The sequence below is a fragment of the Ischnura elegans genome, chromosome 10 (genome assembly GCF_921293095.1).
Source record: "Ischnura elegans chromosome 10, ioIscEleg1.1, whole genome shotgun sequence".
Classification (NCBI taxonomy): Eukaryota; Metazoa; Arthropoda; class Insecta; order Odonata; family Coenagrionidae; genus Ischnura; species Ischnura elegans.
In genome coordinates, this window is record NC_060255.1 from 27,245,299 (window position 1) to 27,270,440 (window position 25,142).

The 25,142-nt window shown below is 35.4% G+C and overlaps 1 protein-coding gene across 6 annotated transcripts in view; it reads right to left on the reverse strand.

Moving 5' to 3' along the window:
* Positions 1-25,142, reverse strand: part of LOC124166761 (glycerol kinase-like) — a 50,783-nt gene that overhangs the window by 1,543 nt on the left and 24,098 nt on the right. For all 6 annotated transcript variants that reach the window (XM_046544438.1, XM_046544435.1, XM_046544439.1 and 3 more), the window contains exons 3-11: positions 23,676-23,934; positions 20,406-20,623; positions 20,170-20,279; positions 16,757-16,859; positions 16,559-16,669; positions 13,344-13,600; positions 12,763-12,968; positions 9,120-9,266; positions 7,990-8,076 (exon numbers count right to left, since the gene is read on the reverse strand). In XM_046544438.1, the coding sequence (XP_046400394.1) occupies positions 7,990-8,076; positions 9,120-9,266; positions 12,763-12,968; positions 13,344-13,600; positions 16,559-16,669; positions 16,757-16,859; positions 20,170-20,279; positions 20,406-20,623; positions 23,676-23,934 (1,498 nt within the window). The remainder of the gene's footprint in view (positions 1-7,989; positions 8,077-9,119; positions 9,267-12,762; positions 12,969-13,343; positions 13,601-16,558; positions 16,670-16,756; positions 16,860-20,169; positions 20,280-20,405; positions 20,624-23,675; positions 23,935-25,142) is intronic.

Sequence of the window (25,142 nt, forward strand, 5' to 3'; positions counted from 1 at the left end):
CTATAATTAATTTAGTAGTTATTTTGTAATTATATTTGGGCTCTTTACCTTTAGCTGAAAGGGAGCTACCAGGCAGCAACGTAAAATGTATAGACACATGGAAATTAAGAACAGTGACCAAATATACTTTGACAGCATTATAAATGCCAAGTAAATACCTTTACAGTGCACAAAATTGAGATACCAAGAATAATAAACTATAAATGAATACTTGAAACAGCCTACACATGAGCTAAGCACATGTACAATACCAATTTGCCACTTCTATCCCCAATTAAGGATTTAATGATATGAAACACTTGTCTAATTACAATCATTGGTTTACAGAATCATGATAAGAGGCGACTGTCCCTTCTATCATCTAACCTCTGAGGAGGAAGAGGAACTAATTAAAATTAGATAAAATGCTATAGGATTACAACTAAAATACATACAATTTTTACAAAAAATCAACATTTAAAAAACAGACTTCCTTGCATCCATCTTTTCTTCAGGAACAAAAAAAAAGATGAAAAAATTACATAGGTCAGCAGGTCCTCTAAGATGAGCTCACACCAACCTCAACTTTCACCACTTTCTTGGTTCACCATGTGCACTGTGATAGAGCAAAAGGCTGAGGGCATTTGGATACACACTGCATATCACTGATGAGCAGGCAAGAGCACAAACAATACATACTCAGGCCTGAATGGGCTAAGCCCTATAAAGGCATTTGATATGACAAAATTTAGGCTCAACCAGTCATTTTATTATTCTGGACAGAAAAAGATTGCAAGGAGGATAACACAAATTATTTCTTAGGCCTAATGACACAATAACTTCTCAAATAAAGGGAAACTAAACATCTGAGAGGAGTGATGAAGCATTCTTGATATAGCATTCTATGTTTCGATTAAGCCACAATTAAACTTCAGTTAAATAAAAATGCACCTCAGTCTGATAACATATATTTTTTAAAATAATTGTAAATGAACAAAAAAGGTCAAAAAAATGTTTGGAAAGATTAAGTAAAACCTATAAATCAGGATGAGGCGGCAGAATATTGGTGCAAGACTACTGATGTATCTAATCCTCCAAAAAAATCATACTTATAGTAATATAATTCCCTAAGATAACCCAAAATAAAATGGTGGTACAAATGGTTTTAAAACTCCAGTAGATGAGAGAGGAAATTTGAGGAGACACCAAATCTCATCTTTCACTATACATATTCCCCAACAACCTCTTCTCTGAGAATACTTAAAACAGATGAGTTTACAGTAAGTCTCAACCAAGTCAGGAAAATGTTTCTACACTCTAAAAAAAAAAAAGCAGTACAATGTGTCATCATATTGTACCTTACTAGTTCACGATGGAAAACCATGATAAAAACTTCCTCACTGAATAACAATGGACCATAAGAAGTATTCTTTGAAAGGATGCACTTAGGACTTGACAACCTGCAATTGACATGACATCTCTCTTTTGCAAAATTTATACGTTAAAGTTAGGGAAGAAGAATGTAAAGTGCATTTTAACTCTGCAATAATTTCCATTCATGATCTAGCTTAATTTCAACAGATCAAGTATCCTCGTACAAAAAATTCATTTACACATTCAGTTTCTATTAGTCTCTTCATAATCTGACACTACATTCCTATTTGACGTGAAGTTTTACTTGTCAACAATGTTAATAATATGAATGCAACAAATGTTGATGAATTCTTTGATTGGGTAAATTTTACTCTCACCTAATATAGAACTAATTTACCTAATGCAGACATTCTGTGAGGGACTTTTGTCACAGTAAGTCACAACTGGATAACGACACCAAGAATCAAGATCAACAATAAAAGTTTGACATTTTATACTAATTTAAGGCAACAGTATTATGAATGGGAATTCCAGGGAGCTGCATTTTTTTTACTAACCTACCCTCTAGAATTCCAATTATTTCATAATATTTGAGGTCAACTCAAAATGAATGCAATCTCAACTTGAAAGAGAATACATACATATATTATGTCTTACCGACACAAGTCCCAGTAATAGTCTCAACCACAGGACAACTTTTATTCAACTGTGATGTTGCTTTTGGATAACCACAGCGTAAATTTTCAAATAAATAAAAACTTATGAAATCTATAATTTATTTCCTAACATGACTCTGAAATTGTGGTAGCCATGCACAATATTTTTGTCATTTGAAGACATTTATTTTAGAATAACAACAAACAAATGATACACAAACAGCCAAAGATTTCCATACGGGCAGATAAATTTTATTTTTTCAATAAATACAATTAAAGGAAATTTCTGAAAAATATGCGGAAACCTTGCTTTCTCAAGGGTCAGTCAATAATAATAAAATAAAAGGAATTACATTGAAAGTCTAACAAAAATGTTTTCTTTCATGATGAAACCATTTTAAGCTCTTAAATTGATGATGAGTATGTTCTATATAGATTATAAAATTACTTTTCAATACAAGTTCAGAGGTTCCAGAATGACTCAATCATTCAAATGTTTCTGCCAGTTAAGGAAGGTTTTAGTGAAACATTTGAAATAGAACCATAGAAGCCTGTCCTCCATTCCACATGGAACCATTAGGTCTATCCGTTTTCATTCATCCCATGAACTCTGTTCTGTTAATACTCCTTCCACGCTTTCCTAGCATCCCTCTTGTTAACATAGATTTTCAGCACTCTTTACCCATACCTCAATATCCATTAAAAACCTCAGATGAGATTAACCATCACAACCATAGTAGCACGACATTAAAATATTTCAGAAATATAGAACAAACAACCTTTACATTCAAGAAAATTTCTTGCTTCAATCAGGATTCTGTACATGCAACTATAGAAGAAAAAAATTTCGATCCTTGTCAACTTCAACAATATGGTTCCTTCATTACAGACTGATGGAGTTGAAAAAAATTACTCCATACAGTTAAAGCAGACTAAAGTGACAGGAATTAAATGACAATTTGATTAACCCTATGCAATGGTCAATAAGGTGATATGAAATATGCATTTCCAAAGCCCAATGCTTGTTATCTTACGACAGAACGTTTTTTCTGATGTTCTTTAATGAGAAAAAAGTTTGCCAAGTACATACTTGGAAGTGAGCACAACAGAGTAATTAAGATAAGATGAAAACTTTGAAATCCCAAGGAAAATGGTACAATGAATGGAATAACCTTGATTGTAAATATATTCTTGTTCACATTTAGCAAACACTAAGGACAAAATCTTTCACCTCCACAACAGGATATACATTACAAATAACATTATACAGCCACAACAATTCACGTATAATAACACTAAACGGACACACAATGATGCTGATAATTTAGCACAAGGTATAGGACGAAACAACCCTTAAATCATTTGCATTAGAAAAACTGCACCATTGTTCACAATCTCCACTAAGCAATTGGAAAAAAATCAACCTACCATAAAGGTTACGCTGTTACAGCAGGTTTTCAGACTAAATAAAAGAATTCCAAATAATATGCTTTATCAAAAATACAACTTTAAAATTGAAGTATTTTTGCAACCCCAGCATCTGTAACAATAACGCATACACAATGACAAAAAACTGAAATGAAAATAGCAGCTAGTCAATATACAACAAACAAATATAAGGTACACGATAACATTAAGTGGATAATGAATTCAATAAAATCATTATACTAGTGCACTTTCATTCTCAAACACACTTAGTTATGAAAAAGGAAAATGCAAAGGTAGTTCAATCTTTTATTAAAACACAGTTTTACGAGAAATTTACAATTTAACAAATTTTGAACACACATTAAGACTTCAAAAAGAATTTGCTTTCTGGTATGTATTAATAGGTAAATATTTTCGGAGTACACCAGAAATGTATTCATCATGGCAAATTTCTACAAAGAGATGAAATTATTTAAGCAAAATTGAACATACAATTATCAATTACTGATGAATTCAAAATCCAGGGCAGACCAGGGTGACATAAAATAAACTCGTCCAATGTTTATAATTTGATACAATTAAATTTTACCTGATGCTAAGACAAACAACTCATCCTTGAATGACAAAAAACTCCTTTAATGTAACAATGGTTGTAGAGTACTTGAGGGAAATGTCACCATGGAAGGGCAATAAGAGGGGTGACAAAATGTACCCAGAAAGAAATAGAAAGATACTTAGGACCATGAATATGATGGATTTAAAATAGGAATTTAATTTCAATAACAAAGCTCAAATGGCACATACACAATGGAGCACACAAATAAACTGGTTTGAGCAGAGATAAGCGGTTGCTCAGAGTATATATTAAAAAAATTAGGAGTAAAATATATCCATAACAAGCCCAAATATTTTCTAAAATGATGACCAATACAGCACAGCACTTAATGATAGAGCTTTTTTATTAATGAATTATTAGCACCCCAGCAATTGCTTTTCAATGGGTCTAACCCTGACCTTGCTTTCATGATAAGCAGCAGACCTCAAGATTTTTCACTATGAGAATGCCATACACTTTAAATAATAGTAAATTTTAAAAAGCTGATAAACAATTCATTGCATCCTACACTTCTCACCACAACAGTATACCTCCACCTGTGACGAAAGACTCCAAAATATATTTTTGGAAGATAAAATATAACTCTACTTGTAGCCTTCCACTGGAGTCTTCTCTATGACAAGTATTCCTCTTAAACCAATAAAGCTTTGATCAAAGAAAATTGATGGAATACTTCAAAACCAATTTTAAGGGAAAGCCAAAGTATCAACAACACATGTTTTCTTCATGTTTCCTAAACTGCAAGCAGACATCCACAAAATTAGTAATACATTTTAGACACTCCTGATACAATATGGAGTGAGAAATCCAAAGATGGCTTGATGTATCCTTCGTAGCTAAGTAATTACAGAATTGTATGGCCTCTAATAAACATCTAGAGGAGATGATCCACAATTAAATCACTATACATATAGAGACAAAAGGCCAAAAATATCAATTTGTCGACAAATCATACAATTCACAACATGTGATAAATCAGAATTTGAACACTTTTAGGATTGACCTTTGCACCTAAGAGCCATTAAACATTGTCATCATTACACAAATGCTATTTATAAAGATATGGGGCAATTTATTAGTACTTCAATGATGAGAACAAACACACAGCTTAATAAGGCACAGATCCAAGTAGGTGCAATTACACCCTAACCAGTAATGCCTAAGGTCACAGAATTATTTGCTGTAAATGTATGCACAGTTGAAAAATGAATGTCCAATTTGAGTATATATTTTCTACTTCTAAAAAAATTCTTTTCAACTATAAATATTAATAAGATAGTATTTTCACTAAACAGACAGGAGTAAATGAGACAATAATCAAGGATCTGCTCCCAAAACATTCAAGATGTCATGTCTGGGTCTGCCCCTGACATTCATGAAATGATGAGGAGATGCATAGACGGAAGACTATCTATTGACTATTACAAACATTCCATAGAGTTCAGACAGCCCTTTTTAAATACATCAAAACATTAATATTCAAGACTAAACAAGAATTTTGTCACTTGTGAACGATCTATAGCAATGCACAAGGTTGCGACTAGACAAGCAAAAATGAAGTTCAAACATATATTCCAAAATCATATGGATGAATACTATATAAACATGTACTCACATTCAACACTGAAAAATCCACTTAGGTACTATTTTATTGTTGCCACAATCAATGTTATCATAGGTACTAATTAATTTTTATCACAACATACGTCCCAATAGCAAAAGGCACAGACATTCATCTCAAAAAGGTATAATGAAGACATTCTCAAGCATAATGCAGCAGATTTTAAGAAGACATGATTTCACAAAGAGGAGGATATTTTCAAAGGGAATAGCAAAAGATCACAAAGAGTGACATAAACTTATTTCCCTGAGGAGTAAGGCAACAATGCAATCACCCTGGATGAATTTTTGAACTCCATATTCACCACAGCTTGGTTCCACCCAGAATGGTAGAAGAGAATCGATGTTACAGAAAAATGAGCACTAGAAAGTACGGTATCAAACTGGCTAATTTGTAGGACATAACACTCACACTGAAATGGAGGCATAGTGATAGTACTTACAAATAACAAATGAATTCCACAAGGTTATAGTTTTCATAGGAATGGAAAAGTCATGAACACTTCACGGCTATAATCTTCATCTCAAACTCCATCTAATTTATCATAAAGTTTATCTCTCAACCATCAACGGAAATTATTACAACTAAAATAATGCCAAAGAATACACACCAACTTGAAATGAGTATTTATTATCATTTTCATAAAAAATAACTACTAAAATATTTTAATACTGTTCTCTTGTTACAATAGATTTCATCCAGAAAATGAGCAATGAAGGGAACAATAATGAATTTAGCATTGAAACAATAATGATGCATACGCAAAAAACATTCTTAAGATAAGGGAACTGCTAAAATCAACAATGTTTTACAACGCGTAACACATCAAAAACAATAAAATGACTCAATTCATTATCTGGGGAGAAATTTCAGCACACAAATTATTATGTTCATCTACACCCCTGAATTTAACAATTGATGCTAAACAAATTGCACTTCTATATTCACCCTTAACAAAATCTTTAAATTAAAATTACTCAGTTGTTACGTTTCATTTCATGGCTCGTAAAACAGCAGGCAAACAACATTCACCACAAACATTTAACATATGTATACATAAATATATTTGTAAAAAACTACCTTAAAATACCATTTCACAAAATATATAGTAATGACAACTCTATCGAAGGAAGGTGGGAGAAACTCTGTAAACTCAGAGCCTAAAAAATTCCTGTGAAAATGTATCACTACAATCAGTACAAGGATCAATTGTGAGTAATTTCCAGGTAAACCCACATATTACCCAAATAGCATCTGCATTGTTCCAAAGATTTCCAGTGAAAATCTCTAAAATTGATCACTATTATTAAGTACAACAATTCAACTTCAACCTAACTTGCTCATAAGGCAATTTTGGGAAAATTCAATTCTCAAATCATGTTTGTGTTTTTTAGGTATGAAACATGTGAAAGCTTGAAGCTGATCTAAGCATTTCTAGTGGCATAGGCAAGCTAATTGAAGCAAAATTATGCAAGAGAATAGAGAACTTATTGGCAAGAAAAAACAAAAAAAATAATGATTCAGCACATTTACACAGCCATTTTGATAGGTAAAGTTATGGTACTAATGTAATGGTAATAGTTATAATTACAAAGTGATATCAGTGAAACCATCTATGAACAGGGAGGATCAGGGCAAAAATCGCAGAGGTTAATCACAAATAGGCACTATCCTTCACATAGGTCCCACCAAAATGGCTATCACTCATGAGCTTTCATACACACACATGCACTCCTTGATCTCAGTATTCACTCTGTGATGTAAATACAATTCTTTAGCTCTTCACATAAAAATGCAGTCTTTCTAGTTTCAAAATGTATTCCTTTCACTAGTAATTTTTCTGTCTATAGTTGATCTTCAACAAGGGTAAAAATTGGTAAAACTTTCACTGAAGCGTTATATAAGTGTAAGGTGATCAAACGATAAAAATCTTACTAGCGACTTGACATGCGTTAGCAATGAAACTACCATATAAATAAAACCTGGACATAAAATATTCCAGAATAATTTAGCCAAGATAATCAACAGTAATTAAAACTTCCTTTAACCCAAGAAAAAATTTAACCATTAAAAGCCAAATTAGCACTAGAAAACTAAACTTTTGTAAAATAAATAATAACCTACACCCATCCACAAACTGCTTTCGAACAAATATTTGAAGGCATCAAAGCGATTTAACAACAACAGAATCACCATACCCGATACATGACGATAGAATTTGACAATTTTAAAACCAAGCTACATGATGTTATTATTCATAAGTTAACGAGATTCCAATGTTTCAAATATTATATATTATTCCAGGCTGTTAGTACCTGTCATCTTGGGAGACTTTTTTGGAGCTGCCCATCCCAAACTTCTTTCAACAGCCATTTTCCACTTGTTGTATCGAACATCCCTTTCTGTAAAAGTAAAAATAATAACTAGATTATTTTTGTAAATATGTATTGACAAAATTGAATTTCCAAAGTATGCATACAGAACTTGGCTAATTTGAAATCGAAGAAACAAAAATACTCTAAATCTTTCAAACTAAGCATTCTTTCTCAGAAAAATAGATCAGAGGAAGGATCAACTCACCAGTCAAATATTGGGTAGGTTGTAACTGTCCCCTCAACAAAGAATAATTACTTTTCTCATTTGATCCTCTATATTATTTCTACTGTATAGATACTTTTTTCTCAACTTATACGCAACCAAACTCTACAAATGAGGTACCAAAATGCACAGAATTTATTAGAGAACATGCGACAGCATATCTCACTTCATAAATATTGCTATTGTTTCCTAAAATTGGTATTAAAAAATAATTTAAAAAATAATCGATAAAAAAAATAATAATCGAATCCGGCAAGATTGTCCTCATCCCAAGAATACAGTTAACGCCGTCAGATCCCACCATGCCTTTTAATTTGACTCGCAGACAATTTCCCATTAAGGTTTCCTGTGCGATGACTATTAACAAGGCTCAGGGTCAGACTTTGCAAAGAGCTGGCTTATTCCTGCCTGACCCTGTATTCTCTCATGGCCAACTTTATGTAGCATTCTCTAGGGTAAGATCTTTTCAAAATATTTTTGTAAATATTAAGGAAAACGCTAAACAAGTATTAACAGAGGATAGTGTAATTACTTCCAATGTTGTGTTTAAAGAGGTCCTCTGACCTCAATTTGAACATGAACATTGCAATTAAATTTGTACATAAGACCCTGCCTTTTTTTTCTACATTTTAAAATTAGAAACGCGCCTATCCCTCTGTGGACCTGCATTGAAAAGAGCGGGGGAAGCCCGCTGGGAGCGGGCGCATCACACTCGTAGTTAAGAAACTTGTATAAGCCAAGAATTAATGCGCCAATTACTTTCCAGGGAGATATATAACTATCCTCCGAATAATAAATTATAAAGTACACTGATGCTAGAAAGGAATGGTAACCTCATTTCACTCACCATCAGTTGAAATTGCAGGAACAAACATCTCACTAGCTGATCCTTGGTGCTTCTTGAAGTCTTCTATGCTCCACACATTAATTCCTTCAGCTGAACCTGCAGCAATAGCAGCTCCCAGAGATGTAACTTCGGCTAACACTTGTCTCACTATGAAAGAGTGAAGAAATCAGTTCATTAAAACATATAATTTTAAAATATGATCACGAAAACTAAATTTTACAACATAACCTTCAACATGGAAATGTGGAATCTGCCTATAAATGAGTGAGGAACCAATTCGAGGACTGGAGAGTAAGATTCGATGACTTGAACCAGAATGGACATCATCTGCCTGAATGTAAAGGAGAAGTGAAGAGATTGAGAACAAGAGAGAGGAATATCATCAAATTTATACAATGGAAACAACGGTACGTGAAAAGGAACACCAGAGGAAACTCAAATAGAAGGATGATATAGGAGCTTAAATTGACCTGGATATCAAGCAGTATTTAAGGACTAGTGGATGAATAAAGCATCTGGAAATTATGATACTACTGCAGAACCTATGAAAAATGCAGGGGAGAAGAAAAAAACTCAACTCTGAAAATCCATCTGCGTCATGTGCTCGATAGGAGATACATCACGGACTTAGAGATAAACATCATCATTCCTATTCCCAAAAAGAAGACAGCAGAGAAGTGTGAAGATCTTAGTATCATAATCCTGAAGAAACAATACTTGAAGATGTGGACAGGGATCATCCATTGAAGAATAGGACGATAGTGCTATGTACCTGCAAAGGACCTATTCGGATTCAAGAAAAGCAAGTGCTCAAGAGAAATACATAATATGTAATGGCATTTGGGCTGCTCATAAAAAGAGAATAGAAAAGAACAAAAACTGCCTTTCATTCCATTTGTAGACTTAGAGAGGGCTCTTCATCTCAGAAGGTTATGCTTAGAATTATGAAAGATATTGGGCTATTCTGTATAGCAAGAGGAATAATCTATAATTTTTATGAAAACCAATCAGCAATGATTAAATCTAGGGACAACTGTAAAGAAGCTAAAGTGAGGACAGGAGAGAGACAGTGTTGTGGTCAATTCCCCATTATTTTCTACAGTAATCATGGAGAACACCATCAGTGACATCAAAGAGGACACACCAGTACTGCCCACAGCTTTTATTCAGAGTCAGAAAATCAGTCCAGCACACTCCTGATTATCCGGGGTAATGATGGGGAAACACGGATAATCCAAACTTTCACTTTAATGTCTTACCATATTCATAATTTACGTCAAACAAACAATATATTATTATTTATACAGTTATTCAGTTATTTTGGAGTGCTTCCCGGACTCATTGAGAGCTTTCTTCACCAGTCCACGATCTTTTTAGCGGCGGAAACAAGGTTGTACTCATATTATTATGGCTCCATGTAAGTACTGGTTTCGAAAACCATGCATCGACGGCTGCGTCATCACGGATACAGAAAAGTGGAAAAATGCTTCAAAACCACTGCGCGACATCTGAAAAAACTTTCAGGCACCATGCCATCATGCCACGTAGTCGTGTCTTGCACAAGTTGCCCAGGTTGCAACTGCTGCGGGATGTGTAGCCATGATCACGGAGCGCGATCGCACACTGCGAGGCTTGGAAAACAGAGCTTGCGCAAATGCAGCTAGTGCGCAATCACTTCTGTTTAACAAAGGGGAATCTAATGGAAATAATAAGCCCAGTGTATCCCAGAATAAAAATGCAGTGATTCCAGTGATGTTGTGTTCGATTTTATTTTTTATAAAAATCGCGGAAAATATTGAGCGAGAGTGAAAATCATGCATGGATAATCCACAACACGGATATACCACAGCTGGATAATCGGGAGTCTGCTGTATGATGTAATTTTCCAATGGTCGAGGTGAAGGCAGAGACAGAGATAAGAAGAAAATTCTTGTAATCATTGAAAATTCATTGCAACTGAACATCACAAAGATGAGAGATAACCGTAAATAGATGTGTAAGAGTACATCCCTATTAAAAGCATCGGAGCTAAAGAAAAAAAAATTTTCTGCATTTTTTTAATCCTACAGACATGTGTTGCAGACATATCCCTGGACTTTTGACAGTAATCAAACTTTCCACTTTCAATACTAAAAATTTATGCGGCATTTTTAGCTAAATTTACACGATATGTACAGTCCTTGGAGATAATTAGGTATTCACTTGTAGTCCTAACCTTATGATGCTTACTAGGGATGATTGCATCAGATACCTTGGATCCAAATGTCCACTGATAATGCCCTTCACCTTGTACTTCGGATCCAAATTTGTTGAAGAAATTCAATCTGAATCTGAAGTTTTAAATCAATGCTTTCGTGAATGCAGCATCCGATAAGAGGGAGTAGAAAGAATTCCAATCCTCTCTTCGCATAAGCCGAAGCACTGTGATGGTTGTCGGGTTCACGAACAATTTTATTAAAAAGCTCTTTTAAGAGTACCGCAACAGAACTTCAGTCGTGGAAAATTTTAAGGCAAAACATGACAGGCACATAGTGTAAATCTTCCCAAGAGATTGAACAACAATCAGGGGAATCTCATCACCGTATGATAATAAATACTGCATATATTTCACAAAACAACCCTTAGCCTTCCATCAGCCCATGCCTCTAAGGTTTTTTTCCTTTACGAGACCATACAGGCCATAAATCATTATCTTCAAAGGAAAATGTCAAGTTACAAGTCTAAACAGCACAATAGGGTGGTTTCCTATCTTTTTTAATTGCGTAAATCGAAAGATTATTATTAGGGACATGCAAAAGTCGCAAATGCGATAACTCGAATTCTGGGATTTTCCCACCAATATGCAAATTTTGCGTTGATCGTGATTTTCTCCAATTCTAGGGTGATTTCCACTAACTCAGATGCGATTTTCATCATTTTTTTTCTTCTGCTCATGCTTCTCCCACAAATTTTTTTTCGAGGCATGTATTTAAGCAACATTGTTCTGATAAACCCAAAATTTTTATATCTTTCTTAGCTAATTTTCAACTATATGTGGTAGAATAATGGTGCTGCACAATAGAAATTGATGATAGTAAATGAGTCATCAGTAAGCAATCATGGGGTAAAGTTTTCACCTCTGGTATAAAATTTTAAGCTCTTTTTTAAGGTAATACGATTTCTGCACGAGCTGGGACCTTTTGTTTGATTTCAGAGAAGAGGAAAGTGTCAGAGGGGGGGAAGCGAGTGCTGAAAGGAGGGGGGATAGAGGATCTTGGGAAATGCACTAATGTTACTATCCCACCGCACTCAGATTCTCCCAATGGTAGTTCAATCTCCTGGGGAAGATTCAAACTGTGTCTGTCTTTATAAGCCATAAATAACACATTGTAAACACATCATCTCATTTTCGTCAAACGATGGATGTGGGAAAATTATACGATGGGACTTGAATTTTTCCTGAATTACGAGAAATTTTTAGAGGTTTTACTGTAGTAAATCAAGCCTCATGTAACAACGAACATGATAGATTTAGATTAATTAAATAAAAGTAAAAAAGGTATCTTCATTAAATGAATTGACAGAAGGCACAATTAAAAAATACACTGAGTCCAACAGTCATCCAAAAATAAGCCAGTTAATAGGATTTCAAAAGTATACCTACCCACAGGAATTCCAATTAAATCAGATTGCAATTGCATAAGCAGAGAATTATTTGTCATGCCACCGTTGACCTGCAACTTTTGGAGAGGCATTCCACTATCTATATTCATAGCTTCCAAAATGTCACGCGTTTGGAAGCATATTGATTCTAATGCAGCACGAGCTACCTGAGCTTTACTTGTGTGCTGAGTGAGTCCACACAGAACCCTATAAATGAAATATTGAGCTTGGTTAGTGCACAGCATGCAAAAAATATCATAAATCAATTTAAAAATATGAAAAATCATTAACTCAATCTCAGTTTATTAAGTGTGAAATATGTTTATGAATAGAAAGGATGAGAATGTACAACAATTATGGATGCAGTAAATAATACTGATTTTAGTTTTTTCATGGGTAAACAGCATAAAATTAATGAATTAAATTTGAAAATCTGTACAAACCATCCCATTTTCCCAACATAAATTCACAATTTAAACAAAGATCAACAATTACTCTAAAAAACTAGGTCTAATACAGAAAATAAAGAAAAATACACCCAAACTAAAATTGAATGATGGAAAAATAAAAAGTATATCTTACCCCCGAGCATCTGTCCTCCAGTAAGGAGCAAACAAACCAGAAAAAGCTGGAACAAAATATACATCCCCAGAGTTTGGTGCAGATGCTGCAAGCCTTTCTATTTCAGAGTCATTTCCTAAGAAGCCAATTTGGTCCCTGAGCCAGTTGATCACAGCTCCCGCGACAGCAACGGACCCTTCCAATGCATACATGGGAGGCTGGTTACGACCAAACTGATATGCAACCGTAGTCAGGAGGCCATGATCAGACTGGATTATCTTCGGAGATCAGAGAGAGTATAAGATATGTTAAAAATTTTTAGGCTACACACGCTGAATAAGAAGCCCATTTAAAAGGCCTTATAAGACTCTCAAAAATATAACTGATTAGCTAAGTTTCAACCAATCTTATCACTAAAACGCTATTATACACAAGAAAATGAACTTATTTAAATTAAAAAACCAGATAGGGCTGAAATTTAAATTTTCAGTTGAATCCCATTCAGCCCATAAATTGAAATTTTTAATCTTAGTTAAAGTGGAAGCTCGGATTAACAAGTACCCATAATCTCTGATAGATTGCTGTCACTGAGCCCTCTTATACACTGGGGCACTCTTTATATCCTAATCCGAAGGTTTATGCCCATCCATGCACACATTCTTTTTTAATTAGTGGTTTTCTTTCGCACCAGCATTATTTCACAGAGGAATAAATTTAGAAAGACTGACTTTGCCTTAATTTGGGTGTTTGTGAATAATTTTGCTAATGAAATATTGCGAAACGATTATTAGCAACCATCTCCAAAAACCAGGCATCTGTGATTTGTCGTGATTGGATAATGGATCTGGGATTGTCCAGGACTTTTAAGATGTCTCAAATAGCTACGGCCGAAACCATATTCTAGAACCTGGACCAAACACTTGAAACACACTAAGTTGCTCAAGATGTAGTCATACCAGAATGCTGATTCATGAGCGTGCGGCACAGTCACACCATCCACAACAGTTAGAGACAAAACACATAAGGTCACATGAAGGGAAGTAAAGCACGAGCATGCCATCATGCAGCAATGGATTTCCAGTTATTGGATACAAGCTTAAAGCCATGATCAGCCTGGATTTTCTTCAAAGATCACATAGAGTACAAGATAAGTTACTCAAAAAGTAAGAAATTTGGTGGGCAAGGCTGCCTTCGCTCTTGGTCAGTCAATGTCATCATGTCAGCGTTTGACAACTTTTCTTTTCGACCTTCAAGACTTAGAATGGTCAATATAATCTGGCATTGAATCACCTTCTTAAAACAGTAAGTGAAGACATCACTTTCCCATTTCTGCTTCGTTTTAATTTTAGCATACAGACTCAAAGACTTGATTTCCAAGGATGATACTAATGCGGTTTCATTAAATTACATTAATTAGATACGCTGAATTCAAATTGGAGCAAAAAGACATATGATGGAGAAAAAATAAATCAATTGAAGGTGAAGATACGATTGGTGGTACGGGTAAGGTGCAGACTGATGGCAATTAGGTTTTCCAATTATGTACCCGTTTTCCTACTGCTCTACCCCATTCAAACCTAGCACAACTCTGCCCTGTACCCACACTGTTGCTCTCTTAGGTCATTTAAGTGTCAGGGTGCTTCTCCCCCTATTGCTTTGAGCATTCATAATATAGAAAATGAACCACAAAACACTGCCATATCAAGAAAAATATGCCAGGAAAGGTTAAAAGTATTCAGTGAGCGAATCTCCTGAGCATCTCTATGTATTATTTGCACTTAAGACCACACACTGGAATTCATACAGCATGAATTAATGATTGATGAACAAGAATTTCTTTCAAGAAATTAGAAGAGGAAAACAAAATTAATTTCCAAGTGACGGAATGATTTAGAGACAGCAGCATGGCATAGACAAGTTTTCGATACTAAGGTATCCTCGGATTATTCTTAACATAGATATGGCACAACTAGCATTCTAACTAGTAGTTGAATATTAATGCTAGAAAATATTAGTTTCTGGTGAGATATCTGTCCAGCTCCACCCCAGTGCTGATTCATGAGGAGCGCGGCCTTAGCTAGGTCTCGACTATGCCCTGATCAATGACAGGCAGCACTAAGAGCTGACTCTTCTCCCCACACCAAGCTAAAATGGCCTCAATGTTGCAGATCTTTCATAAAGACTCCAAGCCTGCAACTCAGGTAGTCATTCAGTGGAGTCGTTCCTAGCAATTTAATCCCTGCAGAAACATATATTGTACTCATGATGCTTAGACGTTTAATAGCTGGCAATATAAACAGTTTACACCTGTGTTTGGAGTCGTCATTTTTTTCTGTCACCATTAAAATGGGTGCCCTTGTTTACTTTCAACTTAACTAGCTGTGCACCACTCTGAAGAGATACACCTTATAATACCAAGGTCATACCAATACAGGGACTTCTTGACCTGGCAATATCCATATTTTTTTAACATTTAAATCATAGGTCTTTCGGTGATGTACTATCAATCCCTTGTAATAACACTAAACCTTGCTATGTGCCGTACTCACTAACATGAGCTTCCACCATATTGAGAACTTCCATGAGTAAAAAAAATATATACATATACAATAAAATATAATGATGCACAGCACTAAGAGATAAATCATTACGATATGTATATTTAAAATAAAAACTATGTCCAAAGAGATAAGTGAAACACCTGAAATCAGATAAGGAGATGTCACTAGTGCATCTCACATACTACTGAAATCTAAGTTTACATGTCCAAAGACTTAATTTCCTGAATATTTCACTTTGCTACATTAATTATATACTCAAGAATTCACTTGCGAGTGAGACAGCAGAAGACAAAATAGTTCCTGGAATGCATGGAGGGATTAAAACTCTTGATTATCTCTGCACTCACAACCGTGATTATCTTTGCAAGAGAGAAGGAGAAGAGTTACCGACATGTTTGGAGGAGAGTTGTGTGGATCATTTGGCATGGTCCATGAAGAATGCTCAGCAGAAGTTCACATTCAACAAGCATTAGTATTCCATAACTATAAGAGCCTCGCACACCCTTTATAACCTCTAAATGCATTTATGTACACTACCTAAAAAAATCTGATGAACACCATACACCAAATGATAATGAATGTCCAACAATTATTGCTTCAGCCTCCTAGTGCATTTTAAAACATTAAGATTGGAAAGGTATATTGGACTACAAATTCAGGCATACAAAAACTTACCGACTTCCCAGTATTATAAAGAAGAAAACATCCAGTTCCATAGGTATTTTTCGCTTGTCCTTGGCTAAAGCATAACTGACCAAGCAATGCAGCCTGCTGGTCCCCTAGACACTGAAATGAAGACCAAAATATTACTAAAGATGTAGATATTCAAAAAGCATAATGACCAGCCAACTGCAGAATTCTCTAATTAATTACCCCAGATATAGGAACTCCTTTCAGATATCCACTCATTATATACCCATATATTTCAGATGAACTCCTAATTTTAGGCAGGAACTCCACTGGAACATCAAAGAATCTGGAAAGAAATAAACCATAAGGACAATTTGAAAATTAAAATTATGACATGATGCCAATTGTATTTAAGTTGCACTAACATTTAAAGAAAACATTGGGACCTGAGACCCAATAACTTTAACTGATTTTAATTGGCTCACCATCAGCAATACAAATAATTGGCATTAAACTGAGAATACGCTTATCAAGAAACTCAAGGTTAAACACCACAAATTCCCTAAAAAAAAGATACATATTTTATCAAATGGTTTCAGCCAGTAACAGAGGGAAAAAACAAAGATTTGTCACAAGGTTGTAACATTCAGAATGAGAACAAGGAATGATAAAGATTCCAAACTGGATCCCCTGCATTTGAATCGCAGTCAAGACAAACAATTTTTCCTCTATGGAATTATAGCATATGGGAAACCCCACATAAAACAATCTCCGAGTTGCAACATGTCAAATAATTGATTTGCCAAGCATGTACCAGGTCTCTAAAAGCAACTCTATTGTATGAAGTACAATGGAGGAAAATAGGCTTGACAACAGGATAACAACATGTGTGACAATATAACTATGTACCATGATAAAAGTATCAATGTTTACTACAGAAACACTACTAAAGAACAAGAGTCAAACCATGACAAATATGCATTAAGAAACTTATTGAGGAATGTCTGAGGAAATAAATAACGGCAGAAGGGTTATCCAGTAGACTCTCGTTAATATGAACAACTTCATTATGAAGTTCTCGTTATTACGAAGTAATAAACTGGTCCTGACGAAAAGGCCTATCCAATCTATGGTAAAAGAAACGTTATTACAAAATTTTTGTTATTACGAAATTAAGAACCTTAGTTCCGGTCCTGACGGTTACAAAATGAACTTTATTACGAAGTTCCACGAAAAAGCAATGGCATTTGGGTGGATATACACTACGCTATGTTATCATCATTGATCTACGTTTAAGTTATCTTCTTGTACTGTGCCCAAGAGCATCAACTTTGGTTCTTTCTTCAGTAGGAGATACTTCAATATGCACACGAGATCATATAATACGCTTGATTCCTGTAGAATTATGGTGACCCACTTATTAACGCTCGTAAATTGGATGTAAAGTTAGCCCCCTTCCTACGCTCATTGGATTGACAAACTTTCAGAGATATGAACATTCGAAAAATTCAAGCACGCCCGAAATTTCAAATTTGGCACCTTCGGAGTTAGCCGATGCGACACGATGTGGTGTAAAGGAGCTCCCACTTTGGGGATAATCTGAACAAAGTATCATTTAATACGGTGTGAAGTCAGGAACTGTCCAGCATTTCGCCCATTCTGTCTTCCCACGGACAGTGGTTTTTTTTCGGCTTCGGCTACGTAGCAAGCTAGATCAGTTCATCACAATCGTGAGTTAATGCAAGGCTGTGATGCAGAGTTGCATTCTGCAGGATAACCACTCTCCTCGATGCCTTGTATAGGTTTATCAACTTAGAAGCAAGGTCTCGGAACACATCTCCTTGTACACCGAGGACTTGCACATAATTTAACCGCGTATATTATACACTTGACTCTGAAAATTATAAGTGGGGGAGATTGAAAAGACAAGAATACTTGAAAAAGTATGTTTTTTTCCTTTCGATGATTCCTAAAAGAAACATTCATACAAACTTCGTTACTACGAACTGTCGGTTTTTGGGTCCCGTGAACTTCGTAATAACGAGAGTCTACTGTATCTCACAATAAGGTAGGCAGTTAATATTGGAGGAACTGTGAGGGCAATAAAAATCAGAATCAAAAGAGCAGAGGCATTTGGCAACACTGTCATAGATAGAAAACTTACTTTTTCGATAACTTTTCCCAGGGTTTCAGGCAATTTTAGAGATTAAATGACTTATTGTCATATTTTATCTTGTTCACCTCAAGCATTTTTATGAGTGAGTGGCAGGAAGTGGGTTTTATAGTGCATTGATACAAGATTCTCTGTGCTCCCAAGGTCCAACAATGGGAAGTTGATATTTTTAAGGGTGATCTATACTATTTTAACTCATTTGCATCCATCCCCTGGCATTTAAATTGATCCAAAACACCACCGACTTTTAAAGAATTTGAGCACATTTGTAGTGTTGGCTTAAATAAGACATTAATTGTTGACTACTCTTAAACAATTCCCGCACTATCCAAATTCCATTCTTAGCTAAGTTTGGAAGGTTGGTTCATTCTCACGCTCTAACCACCAACGAGGCCACCTGTTGTTTGTTTTAATCGCGTTCTATAAGTTCTAACTATTCTATAAGACCCCAACTATTAGTATTAGTAGCTATTCTCAGCACACAAAAATATCACTAAGTATTCTCCGTACTCGTACGCTTGTGGTATTTGTGGCCAGCTTCAGGCCATATACCAGTACGCTTGTGGATGCAAATGGGATAAGGAGGCAAACTTGTAGAAAACTACAGCTGCGGACCTTAAATCTGGAAAGCTTGGGACCAAAGGGTTTCTGGATTTCTGGCCTTCAGCACCAGGAAAAAGTGGTGCACTTGTTTTTGAGAATTTTAATGCAATAAATGTCAAATCATGACCATAGCTTCTGCAGCATAAACTATGCGGGCATAATACTGGATACGAACGAGCAATGAATACATCTTTTTTTTCACGCTCAATTGCTTTCATTGATAGCATTCGCTAGCAGATGTTGCGATATCTACCGATACTTTACTTAGTCGGACAGAAAATCTGTGCAAATGCTTCTATATTTTGTTAATTAATTAATTTGTAATTGCATTCAGGCTCTTGTGCTCAATATTTGAGATCTCTATGTGTTCCTCCTTGGGTTATCAGCATATGTTCATAGTACGTACTAAATTCCTACTCGTCCCAGAACAAGGATTGCAGAGTGATGCCACAAGGAGGAAAGACGAAACACTACGCAAAGGAATTTTCAAATGTTCCGGATTTGAGATCCTCAACTGTAATACTATTCTATCCTTCACTTCTGCTGCCAACATGAAACATAAGAACCTGATGCCTACATGAAAACAAATACCCTAAAATTTGACCCCATTGCTATGCTCTGTTGCAGCCTACACTCAAAGCCTTTAGCTACTCTTGGAGATTGGGGATGAAGGCATGAATGTTTTTCATTTTTCCTTAGCTTCTGTCATTAATAGTTTATAGCAATGCCATCAAATGCAATTGAAACATATCAGGAAAACAACAAGTGAATCCTGCATACAGTACTTCAGTCAGAAGCAAGGGCCGAAATCATAGCAAATTAACTTCCAATTTTTTCTATTCAGAGTATGAGCATATATCTAGTAATGCAATTGACTTACTTGCAGAGATACGGATCCCACTCGAGACTCTTAATATTCATTAGCATGGTGCGAGATGCATTTGTGACATCAGTTAAATGAAGACCACCCTGACTTCCACCAGTTAAATTCTGAAGAAAAAGAAATGGGCGCACTTCATCAGCAACAAATATACGTACTTATTCATTACCTCATCAAAGCAGACATATGATAGCATAAGTAAAAACAAGAACATTTAAAATTTCATTGCGACTCACCCAAATAATCCAGCTGTCAATAGTTCCAAATAATAAGGTTTTATTTGCTGCAGCAGTCTTCACAGCTGGAACATTATCCAGCAGCCATCGCATTTTCAAAGCACTGAAATAAGTAGATAAGGGAAGCCCACATATAGGTTTCAGATATTCTTTATTCCCTTGAGGTACTCCAGCAAGAAGTTGATCCACTGTTGATGCAGTTCTGTTATCTTGCCAAACTGAAATTTAAAATAGTAAAAATAATACAGTGAACTCCAATTATCCATGTCAAAACGAGATCCACAAGTAGTGATAATTACATTCATTGCAATTCAGAATGCCCAAAGGCAATATTGAATTTATTGGGTAGTGTCCACAAAAGCTAAATACAGTAAAACTGTTATAAATCAATCACTGGCAATTAATCACAAAATTGTATCCCATTTCATTCATTCCTCACACTGAAAGAATACTACAATTACTCCAGAACTATGACATTTTGTTGATTTTATCAAAGATAAAAATAAACAACTCTAGATCTCCCTGACTAAGACATGCTCTTCTGGGAGAGGTTTGTTCTTCTCCCTGACTAAGACATGCTCTTCTGGGAGAGGTTTGTTCTTCTTCAAAAGGCACAGGGACCACTGCCAGTAGGAACTGAGGATTTTACATGGCTTCTGATTAAAACCTTGAATGGTTTCCTACTTCTGAGATGTAGCTTAATCAACTCTACCATGATGGTCCCACTGAATCAATAGCCATTTCCCAATCCTCTTCCAATTACCCCATCAAACATAAATGAAATATTCTCAGTTTTTCAGTCACAAGTATAAATATTCTAACCTTGTTATGTAGAAAAAAGCATTCATTTATTAATGTAAAATAATAGTATAACCTATTATGATAGAAGAGAGATGAAAATGATATAGAGGAATGAGAAAAATGTATTTCAGGACAAGGAATAATCACCATATTTGCACGGAACTAAGAACATGGCCCCTTTTGTTGGCACTCCACAAGAGAAGAAAAATAATTTTGAAAAATGATTACGGCATATCTCTGAATAGAGTCTTAGTCCCCTCTGTTTTGCCCAAAATCTCTGGAAGATAACTAACAGGGTGGCCAATTTTATGGCTCGTTTAAAATGTGGTGATCATAATTATTTACAGTTCTATCGTTTTGAAGATTGATTAAGATTTTTTTATTTTTTATTGGAAACCAGAGACCAGATTTCAATTAAATACTAGCAAAAATTTAAATTGCAGCCATTTTGACCTCGACAGTTCTTCAATTTCTGTAGAATAGGAATTTCTGCTTGCTAAGTACTTTTGAAACCACAATGTCACACAACAATTGAGAAATTAATACAGACAATCATGTTTGAAGTGTCATTTCTTAGTTAAAAATAACTTATTCCCTAGTTTCATCATATTTCCCAGTGAGTGCCACTGAAGCAGACGGCATTAGAAATTTATGGAGCCTTAGTTTTTGGTTTTTTCTCGCTGTCATACTGAAACTTAAAATGAAATCCTTCTGAAGAGAGATTTTTTAGGATAAAAGACTCAAATGCCATGCATAGCTTTGAAAACTCAGTGTATCAGCTGCAGTTTAAATTGATGCTCCTCGATTCACTCCATTTCAGCTTTTTCACATGTCCAACCTAGTTTAACAGCACAGCAACTAAAAATAGGCATTAACCAGGGTTCCCACTCTAACTACATTATAAAATTCACGGTTTTTTCCAGGTTTTCACGGTATAAATGTCATCAAATTCACGGTTTGTAGATAAGGCATTTTAGGCAGAAATATTGATCACGTAACTATCATCGGCCGCACGTTAACTAAAAATGTAACGAACGCAACAGATGCCTTGAATGCAAACGCAGCAAAGAAAGTGCTATCTGTTTTGACGTAACCTAAAGTTAACAAAATTCAGGTCCGGCTAAAGGGCGTGAGTGGGAAAATGAAGAGAGCAGGGTGGCAGGGAATTGAAGAAGTGCCTGATTTTTTGCCAGGGTTAATGTCTTCCAATCGCAGGCTTAAGGTCAATGTGCTGTTATGGCACACAGACCAATTAATAATTGCGCTTCGAATACACGAGTGCAGAAAAATGCGCGGACAGGATCTGCACGTGACTCGGCCTTGAAACATGATCGAAACATCGAGTTTTCTTTTAATCTTTCTATCGTAGATCCACAATCAAGTTTGAGAGATTTCTAAGGTTTTATGACGAAATTCACGGCTATTTCCAGGTTTTTTCACGGTAGACGAAATTCACGGCTTATTCACGGTTTTAAGGTTTTCACGGTTGAGTGGGAACCCTGATTAACCCACGGTAAAACTGATGATAATTTAAAATCATTACAAAACATCTTATTGTTTATGAAAGTTTCTAGCCTCAAGAACACCAAGAGAATAAGATGATGTGCACTTTTCTGAATTTTTTCGTCTGTGAATAAAGTTACGGCAGATTTAAATAAAAGCTTTCCACAATATTGTAGAAAAGTGCTACCAGCTTTCGCAACGTGTCTAAAGCTAAAGTGCTATGTAATGTGTCGAACTTCCACCATAGAACACCTGAATCCGTAAAACTTAAAAAAAAAAAAAAAAAAAGTTACAGCAGGCCTATTTATGACTCATGGTCAATTAGTGTTATGGAATAAAAGTTTTGAAATTTTAATTATGAAAATACTATCTAGCCACAAGAAGCACTGTGGTGACAATTAAAAAACAGATGAGGGGCTTTACCTATATCTACACACATAACAAGCAACTTGCAGGGGATTATAGGCACTCATTAAACCTAGCTTGCATTGTGTTAAACTTTTGTCTGCAATTTAGGCTTTCAATTTTATCCTTCAGTGCCTGACAGCAGAATGTATTTTATCTCTCCCTAATCATTCTATAAAATAAAATTCTAGAATGCAAAACTTTCTGCAATAGTCAGCATTTTAATAATACTAGTACCATGTCTTTCAGCAATCCTCATCTTTTTTTGGGGAAACGTAACCCTTCACTCATTATAGTTCTTTGAATCTCTACTGAGAAATTACTTATAATGATTTGTACACATCACCCTACTGCTGTGCTCCATTGTATTCCTAGCATAAAAGGATCCAAATTGTGACTTGGTTAATGTGTTCCCTCAAACTCATATTAATGAAAGATTTAGTCCACAGTTAAAAATTTCGATTAGTTCCTTAAATTAGATCTTAAGCAAGAGTAACATAGCACAATACCCAAGAAAATAAAACATAAAATAAAAATAAACAAGTACATACGATACCTTACCTATTGCATTATAAAGAGGTTTCCCAGTGATTGAGTCCCACGCGACAGTTGTTTCCCTCTGATTTGAAATACCAACAGCAACAATGTCCGATGGATTAACTGATAAGTGTTCCATGTTCTCACATGCCTTTTTTATACACTCCTCCACAGCTGACAGTAGTTCCATAGGATCCATTTCCACCCATCCTTCTCGGGGATACTTTTGGGCTGCTTGTATTTGATGGAATGTAATAACCTCGGCATTTTTAGCAGAGAAAACCTGAAAAAAATTGAAGTTTGGAAGTTCATAAAAAAGAGATTTCCAACATAACAACCCATAATGGCTAAAGTTGATGCAATAACACCATCAAGGAAACCAATTCAGAAAAAACATGCATCATGTACACAGAACTGTCATCTGAGTCACACTGGGTAAATGTAATAACATTCCTCGAGAAATAAACTCTCCCATGATCACCTAATATACGGTATGGGATTCTTTGGGAAGCATTAAGCTATAGTAATTTCATACTGATTTCAAAAAGCTTAACTATACATCTGATTGCATTAGAAATAGCATACAGTAGATAATATAATTAAGTGAAACTATGTATTTCATTGAGTATCACATGTATGCTGGAATTGATGCAAACTTAAAGAACTACAAAGGCAATGAAGGATACTTTCCAAAATTTTGCAAAAAATGCACTTTTTACAAACAACACAACAGATACACAGCAACATTAGTTTGTCTCAAGGTTAGCAAAAATCTAGAGATATTTTATGCAACGTTATATTAGTTAAAAGTTATTTGCCTGAAGACTAGTCGACAATTCCTTAATTCAATGAATTAAGGAATAGGATTTGTGGCAACAGATAAGTGCCAACAGCAAAATTTCGATAGCAGTGGCACCCTCAATATTTAATGTGGCATGCACCAGCATCTCCATAGGCGAATCTAGGGGGGGGGGGGGGGGGGGCCCAGACCCCTAGAAAATGTGTAAGGTTTTTAATACGGTCTCATTATCATTGCATTTGTACTGTATTACGAGGTACCCCCCCCCCCAGAACAAAATCCTGGATACGACCTTGCTTGTGCCTCCCAGAATGAAATCCTGGATCCACTCCTGAACATTTCTATAATGCAAATTGGTCATTAACCATTAATAATTGAGTTACATGAATTTAGAGGTGCAATACTAACAAGGGGAATACACGACCTTCGCATCGCCGATCGAGCTCAAATTTTGCGATTCGGTAGTTTATGGGTAGAATGTACGCTATATAAACTGTTTTGAACGCCAATGTTTAACAAGTAGGCGACAGCCCAGTGGATACGGTGCCCGACTGTGGAGGTGAAGGTACCGAGATCGATGCTCGCTCAGGGAACTTTTTTTGTGTTAATTTTTAAGAATTTTACTGTTTAAATTTTTAAAGTTCGTTTTCTTAACTTCGTTACTACTATGGAATATATTTTTAAAAGAGTTT